This window comes from Epinephelus moara, chromosome 24 (genome assembly GCF_006386435.1).
Source record: "Epinephelus moara isolate mb chromosome 24, YSFRI_EMoa_1.0, whole genome shotgun sequence".
Taxonomy (NCBI): domain Eukaryota; kingdom Metazoa; phylum Chordata; class Actinopteri; order Perciformes; family Serranidae; genus Epinephelus; species Epinephelus moara.
In genome coordinates, this window is record NC_065529.1 from 10,989,107 (window position 1) to 11,009,951 (window position 20,845).

Here is a 20,845-nt window from a genome sequence, read left to right on the forward strand (position 1 = left end):
GTATTGCACATATCCCATAACATTACACATAACACATACATACGCCATACATTTTGTTTTTTTTGTTTTTAAATTCGTTTATTTTTTTATCAGGGACCATGTACAGAGAACATTGGACTCAACAGAGTAAAGATGCACTGCACCAGATTATAGCTTTTTAGCTAGTTTCCATCTGCAGTCCCTGAGGCAGGCAAAAGAAGAAATAACAAGAGAAAAATTAAAATATTACAAAGAGACATATAAAAAGACAGACTGAAACGGTACAAGAAAATAGAGTGCATTGAAATCCATGGGACAACGCACACACAGCGTCTGAAGTGCAAGTGCTCACAGTTCCAGAAAACAGTCATACAAGGTGCACATGCCCATACAGAGCGCACAGTGCAATGAGGCAGATAGAACACCCACATGTCTCATTTGCTCTTCATGTAATCTGTACATAAAGTACATAGTGCAAAATGAGAACAGGATATTCACAGGTGTTAAATGGCGATTAATCTACTACATAAAGTGCATGGTGCAAGATGAAAACAAAATAAACACAGGTCATATAAGCAATAGATCTACACACTAAAATAGGAGACACATACAGGGTACCTATACCAATATGCAATGGAACAGTAACTCGATCGACCGCTTATGAAAAGAAAAAGAAAACAGGACAGCATACCTCGACAGCAGAGTACCTACTCAATGCTGACAGGTTTGGTTACTTAAAATCATTTTTTTTGCTTCTCTAGAGAAGGCTTAATAGTTAGCACAGATTTTCAAATCTGTTGGAAGATTATTCCATTCCTTTATAGCTTTATACGAGGAAGCTGTTTGTGCAAAAGCAGTTTTACGTTTGGGAATACAACACTGCCACCTAGAGGTACTTCTCGATACCCTGCTCATCTGTTCAGAGGTCAGCTGAACAAAGGGCTTGAGGGGTGGAGGTGCAGTGTTGTGAATGATTTTAAAAACCAGATGTACATCTGCATACATAATCATGTTATCAAAGTTTAGCATCTTATGTTTGTTGAGTATGTGGCAATGATGATACTGTCGTGTTTTCTTATCCAAAATTTTAAGAGCTTGCTTGTACAGTGACTCAAGGGGCTTCAGGGTCGTCTTGTTAGCTTGGGACCAGCATGAGATACAGTAGTTAAAATGTGACATAATCATGGTATTAAAAAAGGTTTTGGCTGCTTCCATCGTAAGTGAATTTCTGATACATCTGAAATTTGCGAGGTTGTATTTCAGAGTGCGGCTCACCTGTTTTATGTGTTTTTTAAAACTGAGAGTGAAATCCAAAATGATACCCAGGTATTTAAATTCAGTTACATTAGTTATTTTTTCTCCATTTACAGTTATGTAGGGATAGTCCTTGTGCTTTTGTTTGTTGGTGAAAAACATGGTTGCTGTTTTCTTAACATTTAAAGTGAGACATGATTCATTTAGCCAGTTAGAGACTTTCTCCATGGCGACTGTTAACTTGGCAGCCACTTGGTCTGCATCCCTCCCATGCGTGTGGATAACCGTATCGTCCGCGTACATTTGTATGTCTATATCACAGACCGACGGGAGGTCGTTTATGTACAGAGTGAACAGTAGTGGGCCTAGAATCGAACCTTGTGGCACCCCTACTGTGCAAGCTCTTGTAGACGATATGAGACCATTTATACGCACACATTGGGAGTGACCAGAAATGTATGATTTTAGCCAGGTCAGGGTATTCATGGACAATTTATACTGTGTCAGCTTTGAGAGGAGAATTGAATGATTAACCGTATCAAAGGCTTTGCGCAGATCTAAGAAAATTGCCCCTACCACCCCACCTTTGTCAAGATTCAGTTTGATAGTTTCAAGAAAGTGGCAGCATGCCGTTTCGGTTGAGTGATTTTTCCTGAAGCTGAACTGCATGGGATGCAGCAGGTCTTCGGACTCAAGATGTTCTATCAGCTGTTCCGCCACCACCTTTTCCACAGCTTTTGACAGGACAGGGAGTATACTGATAGGCCTATAATTGCTAATTTCTTGTTTATCTCCTGATTTGTATATGGGAGTTACAATAGCTGATTTCAGAGCACTAGGAAAGGTGCCTTCCTGGATAGATTGATTTATCAACTTTGTTATTGGGGTGGTCAGGTTGTCTTTATACTTTCTGAAGAAGGCAGTGTCTAGTCCATGAATATCCTTAGTCCTGGAGCTTGACAGAGATGAAAGGATTTTAGCTTTGCCTCATCTGTGGGCTGAAGGTTTAGATCCCTTTCATGGTTTATTATGATCTGATCAGGGTAGATTTGTGAGAAGTTGTGACTCTGAACCCTGAACCCTGAACGGACATAATAAAATAGTCATTAAAATTGCTGGCTATATCTAGGCTGTCTGAGATATGTGTACCATTTAGTTTAAGCTGCATGACTTCACTCTTTGAACATTCCTTTCCTGTGAGTTTGTCAATACTTTTCCAAAGCTTTTTATTGTTCCCTTCTGCATCTTTAATTATCTCCAAGAAAAAGTTTGCTTTTGCTTTCCGAAGTTGCATTGTGACTTTGTTTCTGAGGCTTTTGAAGATCAGGCGATTTGTACTTAGACCAGATTTTAGGATTTTTTTAAGGGCTGAGTCCCTTTTTTTCATGAGGTTCCAGAGTGTGTCATGCAGCCATGGTAGCTCTTGTTTTACCTTGTGTTTGCATTGCACAGTTGTTGTATATTTTAAGGTAATCCGTTTAATTGTTGCCATTAGGTTGTCACATGCCTGTTCACAGTTTATATCAGAAGTTATTTCATCCCAATTAACATGCCTTAATTCGTTTTCAAATGGTTCTGTGTTTTTCTTTGGTATAGACGAGGTGTATTTTCCTCTTTCCACAGACTTTTGATTTTTGTATCGCATTTTTGATAGTTTACAAGTTACCAACGTGAGGTTATGATCAGACATGCCAGTGATCAAGTTGTATATTTTCATTATGCGATCTGGTTTGTTTGTAAAGATCAGGTCCAGTAGGGTTTGGGAGGAACTAGTTATTCTGGTTGGACTGCTTATCATCTGAGTCATGTTTAACTTGTTGGTGATGTCCTTTAATTTTTTCCTCCGGGTTTTACAAAGCCAATTCAGATTAAAGTCCCCCATAAGAAGTAGTTCTTTGTTGCCATACTGTCTGAGTACATCTGATAGATAATCAAAGAATGTGTCCTTAGAAGGTCGATAGATCGTAATCACAACCAAACACATTTCTGGGGATAAAGTAATCTTAACCCCAGCACATTCCATACCACTCTCAGGGATGTCAATTTGTGTACACTGATAACCTTCTTTCACATAGATCATGACCAATCCCCCCTGCAGTTTTTTCTGTCTTGTAGATAGATACTATAGCCAGGTACATTAAAAACAGTTGATGGGGTTGATGGGGTTAACCAGGTTTCTGACAGACACAGGTAATCAAGGTTTGAGTTTGTCAACAGTTGTTGAAGCTGTTCTGTTTTAGAAACAACACTCCTTATGTTGAGATGACCTCCAAAAATGCCTTTTGGCTTTACCATTGGGTCCCATAAGACCTTAGCATGATTGACTGTCTGAAACATTTTAGTAGCTTGTTGTTTTTCAGTTACAGTTTTTGACCCACATATGTCTCGCTTCACAACAGTCTTACCAGATCTAGTTGAGTTGAGTCCCATTGAGGGGGCTACTGCTACGCTGATGATACCGGCCTCCTGATAAGCAGGGTTGGTGTTGTCCTCCAGCTGCTGGAAGTCTAGCCTTCAGCGCGGCTCCGCTGGATGAACCGCCGCCACGCAGACACCCGGAGAGACCGGGCCGGTGTTGGCCGCCAGCCGCTGGGCTTCAAGCAGTTGGCTCGGCTCCGTCGGATGAACCTCCGCTGCGCTGACATCCGGAGGGACCGGGTTGGAGTTAGCCACCAGCCACTGGGCTTCATGCCGTTGTCGCGGCTCCGCCGGGTGAGCCGCCGCCGAGCTGACAGTTGGACCCCCGCACGGCTCCGCCAGGTGAGCCGCCGCCGAGCTGACATCCAGAGAGACCGGGCCGATGCAGGCCCGCAGCTGCTGGGCCCCCCGCTGTCCACGCGACTCCACTGCGCCGGTTCCCGCAAAGATAGGAGCTGTCAGTTGGTAAGCCGACAGTGTACTCGGTGTTAGCTGCGGTAGCCAGGTTTGCCAGTTTAACTGTGACTGTTGTGCTTGCAGTGGGGGCAGAGCTCGCCCTGCAGAGAGGCTAGCTGAGCTGTTAGCATCCAAGGGCTGTGGGCCCGGATTCACCTCCACATCACCCGCTAGTAGTATCATAATTGCTAGGTGTACAAGCCTCAGAGATGTAGCGTTACCAGCTGGGTTTACTTGCTCTGGTTTCGTGGAGGGCATCCTAGCACGGCCGTTGTCCATGAATGTGGAGTACAACAGGTGTTGACTTTAGGAGGTCGGAGAGTCGTGGTTTTCAGCCGTGACATACATAACACGTGCTAAAAGATCACCATAATAAAAGCACTATAAAAATTATTGCACAATCTTCGGCCTCAAGCAGAATTATTTAAGAGTTTGATAGAGGTTGGAACAAATTAATTCTTAAAACGGTAGAGTTTGCAGTTAGGGACTCTATATCGTCTGCCCGAGGGTAGGAGGTCATATTCTAAATGAAGAATATGGGATGGATTAGTCACTATCCCCTGGGCTTGCCTAAAAACAGTTTGCTCATGAATGGACTGCAAGGTCCGATAGTCCCTTCTTTCCATAACCTTCATGGCCGTGTGCACCAGACACGCAAGCTTAGTTTTCAGTTTTACAGTGAGGTTCCCATACCATGCTGACATCCCCTATTGGACTAAGCTCTCTAGTACTGCCTGGTAAAATAAAAACATGATGCTTTTGTCCACACCATACACTCTAAGTCAGTGCAAAAGATACAATCAAGTACAAGTTGTGACATTTGGTGGATATCCATGATCCCCAGAGGAAGAATACTACTAATTTAGATGATCACCTGACCTTTCCTCTAAAGCTGCCCTGATCCTGGCCAAGTTTTCAATTTGTTCCAACAATAACCTTAAAATGTAATGGTACCAATTAAATCTATTAAACATATTGGGCCCTAGCTTAACACCAGGCACAAAGCGGCGCACAGTGCAGTGCAACTGTCATTTCTTGTTTCTGACCGTCACAGTTGTCCTATTTGCTGCCAGTGCCCACATTGTGGAAGTACTAAATGGACTTGCGCCCATCTTTGTGCAAAGGGGGTGTAGCATCTTAAAGTGAGGTATGATCCAGCTTATCCCAGCTGACATTGGGTGAGAGGCGGGGTACACCCTGGAGAGGTCGCCAGACTATCGCAGGGCTGACACATAGAGACAGACAACCATTCACAATCACATTCACACCTATGGACAATTTAGCGTCACCAATTAAGCTAGTCCCCAACCTGCATGTCTTTGGACTGTGGGAGGAAGCCCGAGTACCCAGAGAAAACCCACACTTGCACGGGGAGAACATGCAAACTCCGCACAGAATGGGTTTGAACCAGAAACCCTCTTGCTTTGAGGCAACAGTGCTAACCACCACACCACCCTGACGCCCACGGTCTTAAATCAATGGTGCAGTATTTTCCTGCTACTTAAAGGGCACATTATTAAGATACTAAGATGCGACTACATATGCTGGTTCACAACACGCATTGACGCACAGGGGGCAGCATTACTTGAATTAGAACTGTGTTAGTCTGTAAAGGTTAGAGTCATAAAGCTGAACACACACAAACGCAAACCCCCTCATCCTCAATGGAGGATTTTTTTAGGTGGGGGGCTGAATTCAAGTCTAGCACCTGGTTTGCTCACTGTCACTTTCTACTGTTAAACACTTTTGAATTTGCACACTATACTGTATACTGTACGTTACTTACTGAAATTTCAGTAAGGTATGAAGATACAAAAAAATAGATACCACCCAAGCCTAGATAGATATCCCTCTGCCCTCTGTTCATACTTAATCATCAATAAGTATGCATACGGTTTCTCCAGACCTCTGTGTTAAAGCTAGATCGGGCTGCTAATAGATGAGTCATGCAGCTGCAAAGCCTTCATACCATCAGGCAGCACAGTGAGCTGGTTGGCCTTGCTGAAGGTGCTCTTGGTGCTGATGTCCAAATTGATGGTGGTGAAGCAGAAGTAGTTTCCGGTGTCGTTTGGTTCTGCTTTGGCCACGTACAAGTTCCCTGTTACCTGCGATACAAACCAGCGGCCGTCGTCCGTCTTGATGAAGTTGGGAAATTCGTTGATTAACCAGCGGTAGGACAGAGCTAGAGAGGAGACAGATTGGTGCAAATCACATTAATTAATGAAACAGTTGGGATGTACTGGGTTGAACTTACTGGCATCCTGCCAGTGCTCAGATTTCAAGCAGTCAGCAGACTCCGTCAAAGTTTGCACTTAAATGCGACATCATATCATGTTCACCCTTATCCCAAAGAAGGTTCATAATTCTGTTCATTTCAAACACTGTGACCTGTGAACCACCTTTTGACCCTTATCCCTGTCGGCAGCAGGCTGTTTCAGCTTTTCTAACAGCTGGTTCTCAGTGAAAGAAAACTATCATGAAAATAATTATCCAGCACATCATTGTCATATCATATCTGCAGCTTCTCCAGTTACCCTGAAAGAGAGCGGATACCTGGGTAATGTACAGGTGGCTGGCAGGCCAGGAAAGTTCCTATGCCTTCATATGCTGTCTGAGGACTCCTGCTATCTGGTGGGAAGTCATGGAGGTCTGGAGAAACATGCAAAGGTGTCGTCAGAAAATCAGAAAGTCATGGAAAAAATAATGTCACACACAGTCCATAACAAGGACAGCAATAGTACACGGTGGATAATAACCAAAGTACATTTGCGTAGAGTTAGTGTAAAGCAAGTCCTCTGAATTGCCACAATGCCTTCTATCTCTGCCACAGTGACCCACTCAGGCAGCTCAAAGGATGAAAAGGTCATTCTCACTCACAGCCAAATTTGAGGTTAGCTGCTCGGCTGATGATGGTGCCACAACGGTTGATGGCCAGACACTGATAGGAGCCTGTGTCTCGAATAGACTCAGGGCTGCTGATCACCAGGCTACCAGCCACCAGGGTATAGCGCAGGTCCAAACCCAATGGGACCTCTGTGCCATTCACAAGCCATCTGCAAGACAAAGAGCAGGGCAAAGTAATAAGAAGAGGAGCTAATAAATGTAACTATTAAAGTTCCAAAAAGGTAGGGGCTGAGAATGGATGTTGTGGTGAAGCTTTTGTCTTTGCTGTGAGCCTGTGAAAAAGATACATACAACATTGTATGTTTGCAGGTTAGGCAAATACTGTGCACAGTATAATAACAACAACAACAACAACAACAATGCTAACAATGATGTAATAATAATAATAATAATAATAATAATAATCATATAATAAAATAATAATAATATTTTTATACAGCACAATTCATGTACAAAATGCAACATAAAGTGTTTTACATAAAAGCAAATAATCATAGCATTTATGATAAAACTATAAAAAGAAATAAAATAAAATAAAATGGAACAGCAGGATAAGAAAAGATAAAACAACCATTTGTGGTATGTGTGTTTCCAAGTGGCAACCTCTGGGGCTAAAAAACAACCCAAAGGGGTGGTACCACAAACTGCAGTTCCTCTAATGGCCACTTGAGGCTGGCTGTAGAATTGAGTCAATCCCCATAGACCCCTATGTTAAAATACCCAACTTAACAGCAGAAATAAACATGTTTACAGCCTGGTACAAAAACAATTTTGGTCTCTACAGCTAATTTCCTCATTCATGACAACTTCACGGGTGTGGGTTTTTATATAACTAAACCATTAAACTTTTATTAAGGCTTACAATTACAAATACCTAAGGCCATGGCTGGTTTGAGTGACAGGTGGATGCCGTCTGTCAACGAGTAGCTACCACATCGACAACATTGGTTAGGTAATGTAACCATGGCCAAATTCATAGAATATAGGCGTAGCTGTAACTGTCACTATTTCAGTGTGTTTTCAGTTCATGAAAGTTAAATGTAACATTTTGGTCCCCTAAAATATTCTTGTTTAGTGTTTGGTTGTACTAACTTGTAAACTTCTTACTTGTTGTAAGTGTTTAGAGGAAAAAGGAACACTGTTCCATTGTGTTTGGAAATGCTCAAAAGTACAATCATTCTGGCAGAGCGTGGTGGGGGCCATTTCTCAGATGGTGGGTAAGAATGTTCCCCTGCAAGCCAAACTCTGTATCCTGGGTATATTCCCTGAAAATTTGGTCGTCAACTCTAAACAATCAGTATTGATTGATTTTGGGCTTCTTCAAGCTAGAAGACTGATTGCTCTTTTCTGGAAAGATATACAATTACCCTCTGTAAAGTTATGGTTGAAGGAGATTGCAACATATCTTGCATTAGAAAGACTTACATATATTGTTAGAGGGAAAAGAAAACAGTTTGTTGAAATATGGAAACTTTTTTTGGATTTTTTGGAAGATGAGAATGTTGTAATAACTTGAGGTCTTCAAGTTACCGCTGCTGCTGCTTTTTCAGTTATTTGTTTTTTTTTTGTATTTATTTTCTTCTGTCACTGTTTTATTTGTATTTTTATTACTATTATTATTTATTTATTTTCTTTCTTTGATTGTTTTGTTGTATAGTACATTTATACATTATTGCTATAACTGTGGTCATTGTTATTTGTATGTTTTTATTATATGTAAAAACCTAATAAAATATTGTTTAAAAAAAAAAAAAAAACTTGTAAACTTCTAAGGAGTCCGATATTCAGTTTTTCCGCTAAGTACATTTTGTTTAATGGTTTCAAGCCTGTTTTTCTCCCACATTAGCATTAGCACTGTCATACTTATCCAAAGCTGTGAATGCACCGTGCTTACCAAGCTAGCAGGTAGCATTAGGGTTATCTCCACCCTTCATCCAAATATGGTCATTTGGGCTCCAAAAATCCAAGATGGCAATGGCCAAAATGCCGAACTTGAGCACAATGGGAAGGTCCACAAACCAGTGGGTGATGTCACAATGGCTAGGTTCATTATTTGGTGTTACCCACCTGTAGGATGCAGCTGGACTGGCTCTGGCTTGACAGCTGAGGGTCACCTTGCCTTCAATTAGGCCCTCTGGGTAGATTAAACTGCTCGGCTGTTCTTCAAACACTGGCCCGCTGTCATGACCCGATACACACACGTCTCCACCTGGAAACAACAGTTTTTTTCAATACACTAATCAGTGCCAGAAACTTCTCAATGGTAGGGACCTACAGTTGTGTCCCGCACAATTATATTTTATAACTATTAGGACTGGGCAATAAAACAATGACACTTATTATCCCTATTTAATTTTCCTTGATAGAGATATAATAAATGTTTGACAAATCCTCCATATAATCAAATCAAACCTCCCATAAGCCCATGGGGGGGGGGCTGTAATGCACCTTAAACACCAGTTTCCACACACCATTAACCAGAGAAAGAAGTAGTAGTGGAAGAAGAATACAAGACCGGCCACAAATGGGTATGGTAACATTAAAACATTACAACATTCACCATGCTCATGAAGCTATTTTCGATTTTTTTTTTTTTCATATCACAGATAACAGCACTGGGCTACTCCCATAACTAAATTCCCACATAACGTTGGCTAGAGTGGCTGTATGTGTGGTTGTCTCATCTAATGCTAATGGTAAGGTAGCAAGCTAATGTGACTGACTAACAGGCTATTTAATTAGAATGACATGGCATATGGTAACGTTAAAAATCCTTTTATAAATTTCCTTGTACGTAAGTAAACATGATTTCTGCATCAGTCATGTCAGATAGATTTCATGTCATAAAAAATTGTCTTTGTTATTGTTTTGAGTAGGCAATGGCAAAAAATACATATTGTGCATTGCAAACTTGTACAGAAAATACTGACCATAGTTGAGATATTTTTTTTGTCTATTTATTCTGTTTACACTGCCACCTTAAACACTAACATAATGTGTTAAACAGTCTGTACAAAACCTATTAAGTGTTCCTGATTTAGGATTTCTTTGTCTATCTGTTGTTTAATTTTTTTTCAAAGGTTTTTTTTTTGTTATAATTGTTTTGAATCTACCACAGATTTGCAAAATGTTATGCTGTTTGACAAATTTCATCATGTCCTGACAATAAATAATAGTTTAAAACACAGTTGGGAGTTAAATATCTTAAAATCAGCCATTAAACTTGAAAGTAATAATGACTTGACTATTTTAGATAATTATCGATATTGACTGACACACAAAAAATTTCATCATGATGGCATTTTTAGCCATAGTAACCATATGCTGCACTTTCTTTTACATCTTGTCTTTTCTGGGTTTTAACCATTTTTATTAAGGTTTTTTGCTGATGTGCGTACTGACTGACTGAATTCTGACTTTTACAACCAAGATTTGACAGTCTTCCCTGGGTTTGTGCTGTTCCCTGTTACTCTGTGTTTTTATAAAATAAAAGGGAAAGATCATCTCCTTTAAAAAAGGTACAGTATGTATAAAATAAACAGTATAAAGTACATATATCACTGAAACAAATATGAATGTTCTTTCTATATAAATCCATTAAATGAGCTTGAATGAAAGAAGTTTTTTTTTTTTTTTTTTTTTTTGCTGGATTGATATATATTTATTTTATTTCATTTGAACCACAAGATGGTGCCATTATATGTGAAGCAGACACAGGTGGCAATGCAAGTGATACAGATGATGACTTGATTACCAGTGATGCCTTGTTATGTTTGAAATGTAGCAGCACTTATTTGATGTGGTTGAGGTGTTTCTTCATCTAAATAAATGTCTTTTGGTTGCCAGAGATGGACAAACAAAATGATAGTGATAGTTCCAAATGGATTTATGGGTCAACAATCACAGAGGACTGCTAAAATAATCTTGGATGAACTTCAGACCAATGTGACAGTTTGGTTTCAAATGTGAATAAAACAGATCCCCTTCACTCTGTAAAATTTTATGACACCAATGAGGAATAAGCCCATATTATGAGCAGTAGTCTGATTTGATAACTGGCTCTAAAGGCAGGTCCAGTGGAGGACATTTTTGTGAGTCTAGTCAATCTGCAGTCTTTCTTTGAAGCCAGATGCAAAGAGCATTATTGTCTGCAGGAGTACAACTGCCCACCAACACAGTGGGGAGACTTACAGCTTAATCATTACACAATACTTTAGCCCAGCATGAACACTGCACCAGCTGCAAATGGCAAGAAATGTATAATGCATAACAGAGATGTTTTCTTTGTCTGATCTAAACCTTGAAAAGCAGTAATAACAATATTTACATTGCTGTGAAGACAGATATATTCTGCAAATCCCTATGCTCCTGCTTCGAGACTAGGGTTGGGATCCGGATCCGGTTCTTTTTTGGAACCGGGTCCAAAGTTCTGGTTCCGGAACCGGTTCCATCACATTTGGCGTAACGGTTCCTGCAAACGGTTCCTAGATTGTCACGTGCATTTCCATTAGAGTGCGGCACGGCCGCATATTTCTGTCTGAACCCGACCGAGCCCGACATTATCTAATCACTAAAGCACTGAGTTTGTGTCACACAGTTGTCATGGTTACAGGCTATTTAACAGGCCGGGCGTGCGCCGTGGGTGCTCCGGAGAGGGAGACCTTCGTGTTTGAGACGGGAGCGGGCGGCGGGAGTTCCGACGCTTCCAGCGAGGGGAGAGGGAGAAATATAACAAAAAAAAAGATAAAATAGGAAAAACCTGTCTCCCTCTTTTATTTAATTTTCAGCGTTTAATCAAGGCGGAGGTGGGCGGCTGGAGGTCCAAGACTTCCAGCGACGGGAGCGGTAGAAACAAACAGCCAATGTGTGTGTGTGTGTTATGTTCAGGTGTTGTCACGTAAATAACAGTGCCCAAGCATGAATGCATGTAAGTATTTTTTATTACATTGCTGTGGTCAATTTGAGGTAATAGTGTTACTGTAGAAATCAGAGAATCACTTTTTGTTGTTATATATTCTCAGGGAGATGATACAAGCTCTAAATCTGAAATACACACCACACACAAATGTGTATTTTCATCTAATTGTACAGTGCAACAGTTAGAATAAAGTTTTTGTATTTGNAATCTGAAATACACACCACACACAAATGTGTATTTTCATCTAATTGTACAGTGCAACAGTTAGAATAAAGTTTTTGTATTTGTATGATTGCATTTGTGTTTATTATATACTTGTTTAAGTATAGCAAGTGTAATGAATATAATGTAGGAATCGGTAAGAGCAGGGGTGCCCAAATACTTCTCAGTGGAGGGCCAAAAATGAATCAGGGTGGAGGGTCACGGGCCAAAACTAAACATTCATGTTGCAGTGCATTTAATTAAATGACTATGATATAACTATGCAAAATAAACAGTCATACAAAGTAATTTAGAAAATGAATAACATTTCTGTTTATTGAAAGCAGAAAAATAATAAGTACCAGGCCTATGTCTCTAAAAACATGGGACACAACATGTCCCTACAAGACCAATATATTACAGTCTCCACTGTCTTGAACAATCATTTTCAAATAGGAATATAATTGAACAACAGCTTTAGCTTTTTAGCCTTTTCTTGTAAATCACTGAACTGTGTTTACATTAATTTCAGCTGAAACATTAACCATACAGAGCAGAACATGCTCCAAAGTGCCAGACATTTCACGCCTAGGCCTCCAATACATTCTTCAGTGCTTGAAACAATACTGTTTTCATAGAAATACATTTGGTGCAATGAGTAACATGAAACACAAAATGGTCTCATGGGACAAAAATGCTACATTCATCACTGCCTTGAACAATCATTTTTAGGCATACAATCCTCAGTGCATATTACATGCAGAATGCCTTTCAGTGGGAGACATGAAGCCTGCCCTTGGTCTTTAAAAGTCTCTCAATATCAGGCTCCAGCTGACTTACTGACAAAATGAGAATGTCGTGTAGGTGAGAGTCAGAGAGTGAATTTCTCAGTTTGCACTTATTGAGATTCAACAGGCTGAAAGCCTGCTCACAGACATATGTACTTCCAAAGAGAGACAGCATCACCTGTGCATGTTTGCGGATCTTGGCATACCTGTGTGCTGGAACACATCTGTAAAAGTCCTGTAAGGGAAGCTCTCTGAACTTGCTACGGAGGTCTGAATCAGACTGAAGCTCCAGCAGTTCCATCTGAAGCTCCTCACTGACTGCATCCACATGAACAGAAAAGGGCTGTGCAAACAGCTCAAATGCTGTTGCATTTTCTTCAAAATCTTTGAAGCGACAGTCAAACTCCACCTCAAGATTGCTGAGAATGTCAAGGTATTTTGGTGTGTCTGCCTCCATCAACCCAACTTCTTTGAGGCTGGGAAAATGTGCCAAATTTCCTGAATGTAGAGACACAAAGACAAAAAGAACAATGTTAGATGCAAGAAAATTGAGATGCAATTAATGATGCAGCCTAATTTTCACTAACACAAAATATGGATGCATAGGTCACACAATTAACATGGTTAGGATCAATAACAAGCCTAAGTATTTATTTATTGTCCCCCATTTATTTATTTTTTAATTAATTAAATAAATAAAATAAAGTTTAATTCGTTATTTTGTGATTACAGTATTGAAACCAGACCTCACCTGTTGAGAGATGTCTGCTGAGCAACAGGAGTTTTTGCTTGAAGGCTCTGACGTGATCATACAGCTGACTGATTATCTGGTCCTTCCCCTGAAGCTGAAGATTCAGGATATTCAGTAGCTCTGTAATGTCCACGAGAAAAGCCAGGTCGGAAATCCAGTGTATGTCGGAAGGCACTTGAATGTTGGTTTTCTTTGTTGCTTGAAATGCCCTGATCTCCTCACGCAGTTCAAAGAAACGCCGTAAAACCTTTCCTCTGCTCAGCCACCTGACCTCCTGGTGGTACAGCACGTCTCCATACTGTGCATCCATCTCATCCAGAAGTGCTTGGAACTGACGGTGTGAGAGCGCCTTTGAGCGAATATTATTAACGATGGCAATGACATCTTGCATCACGTTTTTCAGGCCGATGGATTTGGCACACAGCTGTTCTTGGTGTAAAATACAATGGTATTTTAACACCGACCCACCACACTCGCGGACTTTGTCTGACACAAGTGCAGTGAGACCTGTTCTCTTACCGACCATAGCCGGGGCGCCGTCGGTCGTGATGCCAGATAGCTTTTCCCACTTTAAGCTGTTCCTATCCATAACTCGCTGTACTGCCATAAAAACATCCACTCCTTTTGTTGTCCCTTTCAGTGTTTCAAGGCCCGCGAGTTCCTGACACACTTCAAAGTCCTCATTAACGCCTCGCAGGAAGACGAGCAGCTGTGCCGAGTCCAATATATACGTGCTTTCATCACACGCGATGGAGAAGGCAGAAAATTGACCTGCTTTCTGGACAATTTGGCCCTGAACGTCTTCGGCCATATCCTCCACACGGCGGGTGACGGTGTTCCGTGACAAACTTATCTGGGAAAAAGCCGCGTCTGATTTGGGCACACGGTGTCAGCAGCAACTGTCAGACATTGTTTCACAAAATCACCCACAGCAAACGGTCGTCCGCTTCTGACAATGATGGAGCTAAGCTGATAACTTGCCCGAGTGGCATTCTCTTGTACAGTTGACGGCTGGAGTAGGGTACGTTGTTGGGAGGTTAACTTTGATAGCAGGTCTCCAGCCTTCACCTTTCTCTCGTCTCCGGTGTATTTTGAGAACTGATGGGAATGCTGGGTTTCGAAGTGGCGACGGAGATTGTATTCTTTTAAAACAGCGACTCTCTGCTTGCATATTAGACATACTGCCTTGGAATCAATTTCAGTAAAAAAGTACTCGTGTTCCCAACAATTTTTAAACTTTCTTTTGTCAGTGTGCCAATTCCTCACACGCTCCATGCCTCCATCCCAGCATCTTCTCCCTCTCTGGTCAGTTCCGGCCGGATTTGAGCTGACGGGAGCTAAACAGCGCCACCCTACCCTCAATGTAACACAATGCTGATTTGTGGTCAGTAGAGGAAGTGCAACAATAAATAAATATTTAAAGAGATATTCCGACTGCTGGCAGCGGGAAAATAATAATTATTTAATTATTGAAAATTTGAGCATGGGCCGCGGGCCAAAACTAATCGGTCGCGGGCCAAAGTTGGCCCGCGGGCCCCAAATTGGGCAGCCCTGGGTAAGAGGAATTGGAATCGTTAAAATCCTAACGAGTCCCAACCCTATTCGAGACATCAGTGTTTAGTTATAGTAGTTGGTCTTGGTTATGTGTATGAGTGCACGTAGGATAATGCAGTTAAAACTTGTGAATTTCATGAATTTTATTTGAAAGTGAAAGTGAAAAGCATAAAACCTGAGTCACATTCAGTGTGGCTGAAATAATGATATCCGTCAGTGGCATCTCAGAAATACTGCGTGGACTGTCCAAGACTGAGCAACAAGGGACTTTAAACCTTAGCTGTAATTCTTCTGAAGGGTGGTGGAGGACAGGAGGGACAAGTGAAGGTAAATCTGTTGTCCAGGTATGAGGGTCCATCCATCACCACTGTGCATGCTCCCCACACACTGCTCTGAGCTGTCTATCTATTGTACACAATTGTGACCCAGTGCATTGTAGGGTAATGATGTCAGTCTAGCCAGGTTCCTAACCACTAGGGCTTTTTGTCATTACACTCTGAAAGTCCTCCAACAATTCCCTTCAGCACAGAGCAAAATACTGTATCTGTATTTGTTATAAATCCCTAACATCTGTTTCCCAATCTGTCCCAGGCAGACAACACAGCCCTCAGCTCAGCTTTCTAACTGAGCATACTACAATGATATAATTCCAACCATATGTAACACAAGCTTTGGAACACATTTCTGAAAATTTGGCCAAAAAAATTGAATAAGCTGTTCTCATACACTGTTCACACATTTTCCTCCAAAAAGTAATGCACCCAAATTCATATATATCCTACATAGTCATAGCACTGACAGAAGTAAAGAAGGAAGTGGCCCTGAGCAGTTCGGTAAGTACGTTGATTGGGTTGGTGGATGGGTCAAAAACACAGGACTTTCCCCAAGAGACTGCTGTTTGGATAAATGTGAACTTTAAGTGAACTCTGAGTCATTTAAAGGTACATTGTTCCTTTTCTTAAACCTTACCACAGTAAGACTCCGCAGTGGTTCCAAAAAGAGGAGCAGCTTCAGTAGTGTGGAATAAACGGTAGCGTCGTTAGGCCTGGGCATCCTCAATGTTTAATGAATAGCCCCGGATTCTCAGACTCTTTCAGCAACTTGCCGCTCAGAGAGAATTCATTCAGCAGCTCCTCTGGCAGCAGCACAGCATCTCTCCCTCTCCTCTATTGGCGTGCGCACACGGGAGTCTGGGTCATCAGGTGATTTTGTCATAAACCTTTGGTAATGCAAACCTATGTGATGCTTGTGGCTTGACAAAACACTACACAGATGTGAATGTGTGATAGTTATGATGGCATAACAGCCTGTCACAGGTTACAGCTTGATGATTAGAGGCAAAATGGCAGAGCATAAAGGTCCAGGTGGAAAAAAAAAAAACCAGCTCAATCATTTAGGATTTTAGGATTTTATTTTGTTGTACTATTGTTGTACTATTAATATTGTATACAGAATCTGAATCTCACTCTGAGTGTTGTTTACAAACTAAAGAAATGAGAGAAAAAAATTCTTTAGTTTTTACTGAATATTTTAAGGCGAACTGTTTGGTTGACATGTAAAACTATATTACGTATTTTGTTGCAATTCTACATTCTTTATTAATAAGATATTTTTTTTACTAATGCGTCATACCGTCAAGAATATTGTCATCACAAAAATACCCTAAAATATCATATTATTTTAGTGCCATTACGCCCACCCCTGATGGAAAGTACATTTACTCCAGCACTAAACCAATGTACAGTTGAGAGATTCTTGTATTTTACTTGGCAATATCCATATTATTATTCTTTATATTTCTACTTCATTACATTTCAATAAGAAAATATGGTGCTCAACTACAGTACATTTAGTTGACTGACATAGATACTATTACTTAAAAGATTAAAAATTTACATGCAAAACACACAATAAGTGTAAAAGATATGAAGTACTCTTATAGGTAAGCTACCTATCAACTAGGTTTAATTTTGTTTTTCTTTTGATGCTATGGAGGGGCAGAGCCATGTAACAATGGGTGGAAGCTGTACTTATACTGTAGGTAAAACTAGAGGAAGAAGAAAATAGTTTTCCATCAGCCTTCATAAAATCCTTTCTTAAAATACAAAACTTTACCAGCCAGGTTGGATTGAATTTTAAGGCATAATTCAATGTGATAATAATGTGATAATGTCAATGTGTCTGCGCCGCACAGCACTGCGTAGCAGATATGCTCTCATTCTAGTAGGGTTGCCATAAATGGGCTTGTCCCAGAGGCATTCAACTACCAGAGAGCTTTTGAAATCTTCTTTTCGAAGCCGCGTAACCTTAAATGCTCTGATGCAGGGTACCGTACTTGCAAATCATGAGGGAGGGAGGGGGAAAGCAGTAATTTGTGTCTGTTTGTGTGTAATTAATTTGAGTCTTGCCTTTTGTTTTCTTTTCGTATTTTGTATTTTGTATTGTTTTGCGTATCTGTAACTGTGTTTGTGAGTGTGTGTGTGAGAGAGAGAGTTTTAAAAGAATATTTTGTCTGCACATGATAGAAAATAATAAAATAGCCCTCCAGAGGCAGATCAGTACGTTAGTCATTTTTCTTTTGATTACTGAAATGTTTAACCGCTAATCCTTAGCCGTATTTTAAGTGTAACCCTTCACCATAACATACCACTAGTGTTTTGTTTTTATCGGTAAAAATAGAACATTTTTCACACATAAAAGGCACAAAGATGTTGAAATCTAGGCATATTCTGCCATCATAACTTGGCTCTCACACACACCCAAAAACACAAAAACACAAAAACACAAAAATCCTGTGGGAAACACTGTTGCACTATTTTGAAACAGGTGGCTGGAAACCTTCCATCCCTCAGTTCAAGCCCTGTGTGTCTCCGAATTAGCTTTTGGTTTTGTCTTTTGACTTGGACTTGAAGATGTCCTTTGAGAAGACAATGAGTTACACTATGTACACTTGTAGAGACACAGCCTGCCCAGTGTCAGGTATAATGAGTAATGATTTTAACAGGAAGCCAAAATCTGAAAAACTTCCTTCAAATATTCACCTGGCTTTTTGCCACAGGGCAAAAAAAAATTGTGCAGAGCATAGTTTTTTCCCCAGCGAGTGTATCGCTTTATGTGCACACACCCATTTTAACATATCTTTGAGACAACAGTGTCTCACTTCCTTGCCATCTTTCTATTTAAGTTAGACACTATGTCATCTACATTGTGAGGCCAAATGAGAGCTGCAGCAGTTTTTTGGTAAAATTGATTTCGAGGTTTATTACCTGCATCCAACTTTCAATTCGTGTAGTGCAAATGAAACAGTGTGCACAGATGAAGCTGATTCATATCTCAACAGTATTTTTTCTGCTTTTCACTGACAGAGCTCTTTCATGGGCTGCACCCAGTCATTATCTACCTGTATCATTCATCACACTGGTGCATTAATTCAACACTAAGGCCTGCTGGAGAAATGCATCCCCTCCCTTTGCTGTCTAAAGCCCTATTCGGACGGGATTAGTTTTACATAGGTATGTGGGGTAAAGTAATACTTACCAGAGATTTTAGTCCCGTCTGAATGTGCCATGTCAGTAATCATTACTGCACGATGTCAGTAAAGATTACTACGACTTTTACCTTCTGTAAAAGGGTTCCGGACAATTACCTCAGGTAATACTAATCCCGTGCGAATAGACCAGCAGTAAATATGTGTGTTAGGGCTGTCAAAAAAAAATCGAAGTTAGAAATATATTCGAATATAGCCTATATATTTTTTTATAAGTTCTAACCTAAATTTGATAATTCGAATATCATTAATAATTAGTTAATACTATCAATAATGTTGTATATCACGGCGAATCCCATTCGGGCGGAGATGGCTCGCGCACAAGCCGGGCCAGAGAGGGACGCAGCGATGGAGGGAGAGGCGCAGACGGAGGAGCCCACTGCGCCAACACCACCCACTGCGCTGTCCGCGATGTGTGACCTGTTCAGGAGACATACAGGGAGAGTGTTGCACCTGCTGCCTCCCTGCCTACCCTTTTTGAAGAAGAGATGAAACGTTACCAGAATGAGACACCACTACGAGCCGACCAGGATCCACTCTTGTGGTGGAAAACTACGCACTGAAGTATCCAAACATTGCTCAGATAACAAGGCAAAAGTTGATCATACCTGGCACTTCAGTGAGGTCAGAACGGGTGTTTCATACCTGGCACTTCAGTGAGGTCAGAACGGGTGTTTTCATCCGAGTGTCACATTCATATTGCGTCCGCAATAAGCATCTTATTTTTTGTGTTTTTGTTTTTTTGTAAAAAAAAATAATAAAATAAAATTAACAATAATAATAATAATAATAATGATGATAAATTCTAATATTATTCGAACTTTACTAAATTAATTTGAAAATATTCTAACTCAATTTCATGGTGCTTTTGACAGTCCTATCATACGCACATGATGGCAGGAGAGGACGGTGGTGCGTGATTTGATTCCGAATAGCGCTTAAGACAACAATCATGAAATTTTAATCAGACCCGAAAGGCCCCAAAATGAGCCGCATCCACACATTAAACTCACTCTCTCACACACACGAAGACACAAATACTTTGGCAAGTTAACTGTTTAAACTATTTTTGAAGATGTTTCCCAGCCTTTCCAATAGTTCTGTGAACTGTTTTGAGATTCACCATAACAGTGAGCTAGGAGGACATCTGAGAATTTAGGGGCACTCTTTGGTGCTAAAGAAAAATGAGAGAGAGTATTTTTAACTTCAGCTCACAGCTATTACTAATTCTAATTCTGTTTTGTGGTCAAAAGTCGTTAAAAAGTGTTTTGAGTTTTGATTGTGCTATTATTGTTCTTTCATTATTCAAAGAATGAATAAAAAAGCTCTGTGTTTTCAACAGAAATTCTCCTTCAGCCTCCAAGTCTTTGAGTGGGCAGGTTCACAGTTGACCCTGCAAATAATTGCTCCAGTAACTGGACGAACAGCATTTTGCTAGTATTATATGTATTTCCACTGTGTGGTACAGCTCTACTTGACTAGACTCAACTCACTTTTGGTACCAGGTCCTTTCCTCTATTTCATTCTCCACTGCAGATAGTATCCCCTCAGTGAAGGTAGTATCCTCTCAGTGTAGGTAGGATTCCCAGCTGATCACCATAGCAATGCCACGTGAAAGTGCTGTGACATCGTCTTCAACACAGCGCTCACTGAATTCTTTCATCAGCAACAACTGTACAGCATGTTGTAATGCATAGTTCTACAAGCTGCCATTTTTTTTTTTTAAAATCTGAGTTGAAGGTAATAAGAAATTGTGGTCCCCATTAAAATAGGCGGGTGTGTGCAGAATGTCCTGTGTTGTCGCTAGTGAGGATTCTCCCGTTGACCAATCAGACCAATCTCCACCTTTTATGATTGGCTCAGCGTACTTGGACCCGCGGTGATACTAAAAAAAATGTACCAGGTACCATCCACAATTTTTGGGATACCAAACTAGATCTAATCAGCTCATTGTTGAGCCCAAGTGAACATTTGTACCAAATTTGAGATATCGCATTCACAAGAATAGGATGGAAAGACAACCCAAAATCATAATGTCTCTGGCCATGGCCAGCACCATCATGGAAGCATAAAAA

The 20,845-nt window shown here is 40.6% G+C and overlaps 1 protein-coding gene across 1 annotated transcript in view; it reads right to left on the reverse strand.

Moving 5' to 3' along the window:
- Positions 1 to 20,845, reverse strand: part of cntn2 (contactin 2) — a 112,249-nt gene that overhangs the window by 39,347 nt on the left and 52,057 nt on the right. The window contains exons 3-6 of the mRNA XM_050038166.1: positions 9,079 to 9,220; positions 6,985 to 7,160; positions 6,661 to 6,756; positions 6,077 to 6,289 (exon numbers count right to left, since the gene is read on the reverse strand). Coding sequence (XP_049894123.1) covers positions 6,077 to 6,289; positions 6,661 to 6,756; positions 6,985 to 7,160; positions 9,079 to 9,220 — 627 coding nt within the window. The remainder of the gene's footprint in view (positions 1 to 6,076; positions 6,290 to 6,660; positions 6,757 to 6,984; positions 7,161 to 9,078; positions 9,221 to 20,845) is intronic.